The 7,151-nt window shown below is 41.0% G+C and overlaps 1 protein-coding gene across 1 annotated transcript in view; it reads right to left on the bottom strand.

Annotated features, from left to right (window-relative positions):
* Window positions 1-2,267: 2,267 nt before the first annotated feature.
* The window catches only part of LOC123512641 (glutathione S-transferase 1-1-like), a 65,980-nt gene continuing 61,096 nt past the window's right edge, over window positions 2,268-7,151 (bottom strand). Inside the window, 4 exon segments of the mRNA XM_045269084.1 lie at window positions 2,268-5,050; window positions 5,492-5,697; window positions 5,700-5,721; window positions 6,799-6,946. Of these exon segments, the coding sequence (XP_045125019.1) occupies window positions 4,919-5,050; window positions 5,492-5,697; window positions 5,700-5,721; window positions 6,799-6,946 (508 nt within the window). The 3' untranslated portion in view covers window positions 2,268-4,918.

Raw genomic sequence — 7,151 nt, 5'->3', positions numbered from 1 at the left:
TGAAGAGTCCTTGATGGCGGCAGCTCGTTCCCCAGACACACACAGGAAGGAAGGGTGCGGGCGTGACTCAAATGCAACTCTCACAGCCACGCACAACTAAAGAAACTAGTATATTTAGCAGCAGGACACTAATACTACTACTGCTGCTGCTGCTGCTACTACTACTACTACTACTACTGCTGCTGCTACTATTACTGTTGCTGCTGCTACTACTACTACTACTACTACTACTGCTACTACTACTGCTGCTGCTACTACTACTGCTGCTACTATTACTACTGCTACTACTGCTACTACTACTGCTACTACTACTACTGCTGCTACTATTACTACTGCTGCTGCTACTACTACTACTACTACTACTACTACTAGTTAATGCTGCTGCTGCTACTATTACTACTATTCCGTACCATTGTTATTTATCGATTATTATCATTATTATCATTATAAGCACTATCGTTATGATCAGAACAGAGAGAGAGAGAGAGAGAGAGAGAGAGAGAGAGAGAGAGAGAGAGAGAGAGAGAGCATACCACCATTTCCTTGCATGATCATTATAAACCCATTACGATAAGAATAAGGACTAACTGGCAACATTAACTTCCCCCCCCTGCTCCCATATATACAAACACAAACAAACGAACAAACAAATCACCACTTGACAACCTGCATCACCTGTGACCTCTGTGTCCTTTCTCACGCTGAGCTCAGCACCACCACCACCACCACCGCCACCGCCACCACAACCTAACCTAACCTTTATTTCCGGCCTCATAAGTCACAAGATTTTCGTAGTCTTAAAATAGATAGATTGATAAATAGATAGATAAATAAATAGATGAATAGATAAATAACCTCCATTCCCCTCCTCATCACCTCTCCGTCTATTTCAGGCCATCCTATCAAACCCTTTCAACCAATCTCCATCTACATCATTACCTGCTACCTCTTTCTTCATAACACTTAACCCCTTCAGTACCTTGACGCGTTTTCATATTCATTCTGGTCACTAGTTGGTGATTTCATACAGCTTCAGAAACTTATGTGGGGGATTGAAATAGTGAGGACTCTAGTCATTAATCTTCTGACCTCTATAGACCCTTCTTAATGTCAATAAAATGGTCTAATCACACCAAAACACGTGGTAAAAATAAGTCTGGTTATTATTTGGTGATTTTATACAGCTTCAGAAACTCATGTGGGGGATTGAAATAGTGAAGACTCTAGCCATTAATCTTCTGACCTCTATAGACCCTTCTTAATGTCAATAAAATGGTCTAATTGTACAAAAAACACAAGGTAAAAATGTGTCGCAGTACTGAAGGGGTTACGTACAAAAAAATCTATTCTTTTGTATCTATTATTGCGTTCCCGGCTTCCTTTTTAGTGATTCTTACTCATTATGTTGTTCTAAATCCCTGTCTTATCATCTACAGCTTCTCTGCCTCGCTTTTATGATTCCTCTGTGGCTGTTTCAATATTCTGGTACTCTGTCTTTCATCTGGACGCTTACAGTATCATGGTGTCTGTGTTACGTGCTAAAGTCTCGTCATGTATAGTTCCTCTCCACTTATTTCTCTTCATCTGTAGTTTGTCTCCCTTGCTTCTACGATTCCTAAATGCCTGTTCTGCTATTGTGATTACTGCCTTTCATCTGTGTGTGTGTGTGTGTGTGTGTGTGTGTGTCCGGCAAGACTATTTCTCCATCTGGTTTTCTGTCTAGCGGTTAGCAGCCTCAGGAATCCCACGAGAGAGAGAGAGAGAGAGAGAGAGAGAGAGAGAGAGAGAGAGAGAGAGAGAGGTGTAGCCTGTCCAGCACCTTGGCCCAGCATGCACTCACCCCTTTGTGAAGAATGGAAAGTGTATTTAGAGAGTAAACAGAAAACTTTCAGCTGTCATCAAGCAGAGAGAGAGAGAGAGAGAGAGAGAGAGAGAGAGAGAGAGAGAGAGAGAGAGAGAGAGTTAATTGTAATCACGTATATGAGAAACCACTACAGCTGTTATCATTTGTGACCTTACAGTTATATTTCATTTACAATTACAGTTACTGAAATCGTAACTCTCTCTACTACTACTACTCTCTCTCTCTCTCTACTACCACTACTACTAACTACAATTATTAACTACTACTCTTTTTTGCTTAATTAAAGAGGGAATCTGAGAAAGGGCGATAAAAAGACTTGAGTAAAACACCTACTGAAGATATCAATTAGCAGAGTACTCAAAAGAACTACTACTACAAGGTTAAGGATGGTCAAACACAGGGAGGGCATCAGAGAATCAGTTTATTTCACACACAACTGAGAAGCAACAAAATCCACAACGTTCTTGATAAACTATTACATATACTGATCAACAAACGCATGCGGCGGCCGGGCGAGGCTCCAAGGATGTACGTATGTATGTATGTATCTATATATTCCTCTTATGTACACACGTCGCTGAGATAAAACGCTGAGCACAACAACCAAACGGCATTAGTAAGGAAGAAAAAAGTCAACGCACACACACACACACACGCAAACATACACACACACATACACTTTTTTTTTAAGGCCACTTTTGGGCGAGTATAGTTTCTCGTAAATATATTTCCTTATTTCCATATACACTGACGTTGTATAGAAAGGCTCAAGGTTAAGACAAAAACAGTTCCTCCTTCTCCATCTCTCCCTCACTCTGTTCCTGAATTCCTGTGTAAACTTCCAACACATTAGGATGACCGACTGGCTTACGGCTATTCAGTACACATGGGGGATTTCAAGACACGTATTTACAAACGCTCTGCTCTTTCACCACTACTTCCAAAAGGCCACTAAGATGATTAGCCGCGTTCTCAAGAGTGCTTCTCCTGTTCATAATGTAGAAAAAATGTTAATCTGTCACTAGAACAATAGAAACATCCTTAGAAATACGTGTCATTTCAGTCAGAGCCTTTGGGAAGTAGTGGAGGTGAGGTGCTCTAGTGTTATAGAAAAAGAGAAATGATTGTAATGTGTCTTTCATTCAATAGATGACGCGCGTGTCAACAGTGCCGTGGTGGAGATCCGCACGTGTTTCCTGTCTGTTCTCCAGTGATCAAGCCTCTCCTCCTTTCACTCCCAACCAAATATGATGACACGGTATTTTTTCTTTTTATCTCATTCGTGAACGCAATAACGGTATTAAGTTCCGAGTTCTCATAACAGTAATACCGCATCACCTTTCAACAGGGAGACGAGTTAACGAGCTGTGATGTGCAATTATGTAGGTGATAACTAGCCATTACGGATCATAACGGAGCAGGTAGGAAGTAATGACGTGTTGGTGAAAGTAACAATCAAGTGGTGGTGATTATAACTGAAACATGTGGTGATAACTGGTGCATTGGTGGTGGTGGTGGTGGTGGTACTGGTGATGGCGCTACCTCGTGACTGCATTAGAAAAAAATAATAAATAAATAAAATAAAATAAAACGAAAATAAAAAATTAAGGAAAGCCACAAAAAGCCATTAGGCCTATACATATCAAGCCTACCTATCTTTCAGCCTATCAACTGTCTAATCTTTCAAACCTTTCTAATGACTCCACTAACAACCCCATTACCGCGGCCATTCCACTCCTCCACCACTCTGAGAACCAACTGCACGTGACGCCTCCCTCAATCACACCAACTCACCGAACAGTTAACCTTCCGCCTCGCAATGAATGACTTACAATCTTCGCCTTGTGTCGTTTTGATGATAATGACGCTAATTATTGGTGTGGGAAGCATTACGTCACGTTGTGTGATGAATATAACCTTTCTTCACAACGAATATTAACCTCACGTGCAAATTTACGAAGATGTAAAGGAAAGTAATGCGAGGTGAGATTGAAGCTTCGAAACATTACCTGCTCGAGACAGTTCACCTCACAATAGCTTGAGACACACATCCAAGTCTTTCCTCGTCGCTTCATAATACCCTTATGATAACCTTGTACACGAGTGGGTGGTATCTGAAGGCACTATCAACCAGGCACACTGTTACACCATACTTCTCCTCCCACGGCTACGGAAGCACTGAATTAAAGACCACCTAGACAACTCCCATTGGTCGAGACGAAATCCTAGCTTGTGATTGGTCGATCCACGCAAGGGATACGATACTATACATTAATATTGACGGTGAAATTGGCTTCTTAACAAGTTACTAAAGGAAGTCAGTTTTTTTTTTTTTGTATACCGGGAATAAAAAGGAAAGTTTCTCAGCGTATTATTAGTAATGACATTCATACCATTAGAGATTAAACGTCTTTCTTGTAAATAACATAAGAATGCGTCATATGATCTCCCTGTTGTGGGGCCATTTATGCACTCTCTCTCTCAGGAAGGAAAGGAAGCAAGATGAAGCCCTCAGAAACACGGAAAGCCAAGAAGAAACACATGAGAGTAACAAACAGAAGGTAGAACACAACACATGGCTCACCACCGCAATGGCTACCGATTAATAGTTCCGCGAGACTGCAACAAAGCGTCCTCACAACAATTAGTCATCTACAGAGGCGCAAACAAATTACTTCATTCCCTTTTGAAATATTACTACTAACAGCAAGGCCTTTTTTATGCTTGTATCTCTCCCTCTCCGGTGATAGATCAGACTGGGAACTCAACCTCATGATACTATTGTTCCTTTGTGCTACGTGCTGCGCAGGCCTCCATCTCGACACTGCGCAGCGTTACCCACGACATCTTTGCGCTCCGAGTCTGCGCGGGAGGGCGGCGGCTTCTAGACAACAACGCGCCGGGAAAAATAATCAACACACACTTTATAACATCAATAGAAATAACATCCCTGTCTATATTTTTTTCTTTTTCCATACGTGATATAACAGTAACTCTTTCAGTCCCCATCCTTCCTTCCCGCCACCCGCCATTCCTCGTCGCCGTGTCTTTGTTTTACTTCTTGGGGAGGGAAGCCTTGCGTTCCTTCTCCATCTGCTTCTTGGCCTCAGTCTCCAGGAACTTGGTGCGGTCTTTGGTCATCCGCACGCCCTCCTCGCAGCACTCCTTGTAAGGCTTGATGGCGGCCTGGCGGGAGGGGAAACGAGCGTAAAGTTAATTATACTCTCAATTATTGTTATCTTACACTAGAGATGATGGCTTACTTAATTATATATATATTTGTTATGCTTTTTAACGTTTTGTTCTTCAGTGAGAGGTTGAAATATGAGGTGTTATTCTATAGAGCTGGTATTTCGTTTTATTTATTTATTATTATTATTATTATTATTATCATTATTATTATTATTTTACTTTTTTTTTGTAGCTTTTCTCTGTAGCAGGATTAAACATTTTTCTTTTCTTAATGACTACTGCTGCTATCACTACTACTACTACTACTACTACTTCTACTTTTACTATTACTACAGCTACTACTACTACTACTACAACTACCACCACTACCACCACTACAACCACCACCCTTAATCTACCACCACTATCACCACCACCACCACCACCAGCACGTACCTTCACTCGCTCCACCCATCTGTTGAACTCCCCGTAACACCTGTAGTTGTATTCCATAGCGTCCAGCTCAGTGACGGAGGCGAGGACAGCCACGTCAGCGAGAGTGATCCTCTCCCCGCACAGGTAAGGCACGCCACCGATCTCCAGGAAGTGGTCCAGGTGATCCAGGCTTGTCTTCAGCAGGTTCTCCTTCTCTGGGTCCGGGGAAGGCCGTCGTATATCTTGGGGGCCTGTAGGATACCGTGTGTTTGTTATTGAAGGAACTGATAAAGGATAGAAGGAAGAAAATAGTTGAAAGAAAGAAAAAATGGAAAGAAAATTGAAAGAAAAGGGAATTGAAGGACACGAAACAGATAGAAAACAGTGGTAAAGAAGAAAAGAACAGTAGTTATCACGAGTTTCTTATTGAAGGAACTGATAAAAGATAGAAGGAAGAAAATAGAAAGAAGAAGAAAGAAGAATAGAAAGAAAATAAAAAAAGAACTGAGACACAAAAAAAGATAGAAAGCAATGGTAAAGAAGAAAAGAATAAGGGATAAAAAAAACAGAAGGATATTATGCGTTCGTTATTGCAGTAACTGATAAAAAAAATGAAAATAGAAAAAAAAGGGAATTGAAGAACACGAGAACAGGAGGAAGACATAGAAAAGAAGAGAAGAATAAGGAATAGAACACTGATTCATGTATTTTCAGTTTGCCATTGAAGAAAAAGAAAAACAAATGGAAAAGGAAAAACAGGAATCGAAAACACTGCGGAAGAGAGAGAGAGAGAGAGAGAGAGAGAGAGAGAGAGAGAGAGAGAGAGAGAGAGAGAGACGTGTTTGACATACCAAGTTTAAATCGCTGCTAAAGTTAGACAGTCTATCTTGGGACGTGGAAATATGTGATGTGTGTGTACAGGATGGAATCCCCCGCGCTGCTGTGTTTGTGTTTGTTTACTGGCCTCACAAATACTGCCACGGAGACAGCTGCTCAGGGAGGCGAAGAGGAGACGCTGCTACTGCTACTACTACTACTACTACTGTTACTGCTACTACTCCTACTACTACGACTACTATTATTGATATTATTACTACTACTACAACTACTGATGCTACTACTGTTACGACTACTACTACTACTACTACTACTACTACTACTACTACTACTACTACAACAATTCTCCTCATCCTACTAACAATGCTTTCTTCTCTACAACAACAACAAAAACAACAGAGAGAGAGAGAGAGAGAGAGAGAGAGAGAGAGAGAGAGAGAGAGAGAGAGAAAACAGACACCACCACCACCACCACAAGAGGCACAACTCACAAAGTACTCCTTGATCGAGTGGTAGAGCGTTCCCATGTCGAAGAATAACATGCGGTCCACCTTCGCCCTCTCCTCAGGCTCCTTCGGGTACAGATACTGGTTCTCCTCCGTGGCGTATTTGTTCATTAGGTACATCATAATGGCGCGGCTGCAATACAAAAGTCATCGTAAGAAAGGAAAGGTTTGTTTATATTCCTTAGGCTCGTATCCACTAAAGAGAAATTGTATAAAAAGAAAACGGGGAATTTGTTTATTTATTTTCTTAGGTTCGTATTCAATAGAGAAGAGAAATAATATAAAAGAAGGAGATTCTATATATTTTTTTAATGTTTGTATTCAAATAGAAGATAAAT

The sequence above is a fragment of the Portunus trituberculatus genome, chromosome 34 (genome assembly GCF_017591435.1).
Source record: "Portunus trituberculatus isolate SZX2019 chromosome 34, ASM1759143v1, whole genome shotgun sequence".
In the NCBI taxonomy this organism is placed as follows: domain Eukaryota; kingdom Metazoa; phylum Arthropoda; class Malacostraca; order Decapoda; family Portunidae; genus Portunus; species Portunus trituberculatus.
Note: the sequence above shows the minus strand (reverse complement) of the source record. Positions and strands in the feature narration are given on the sequence as shown.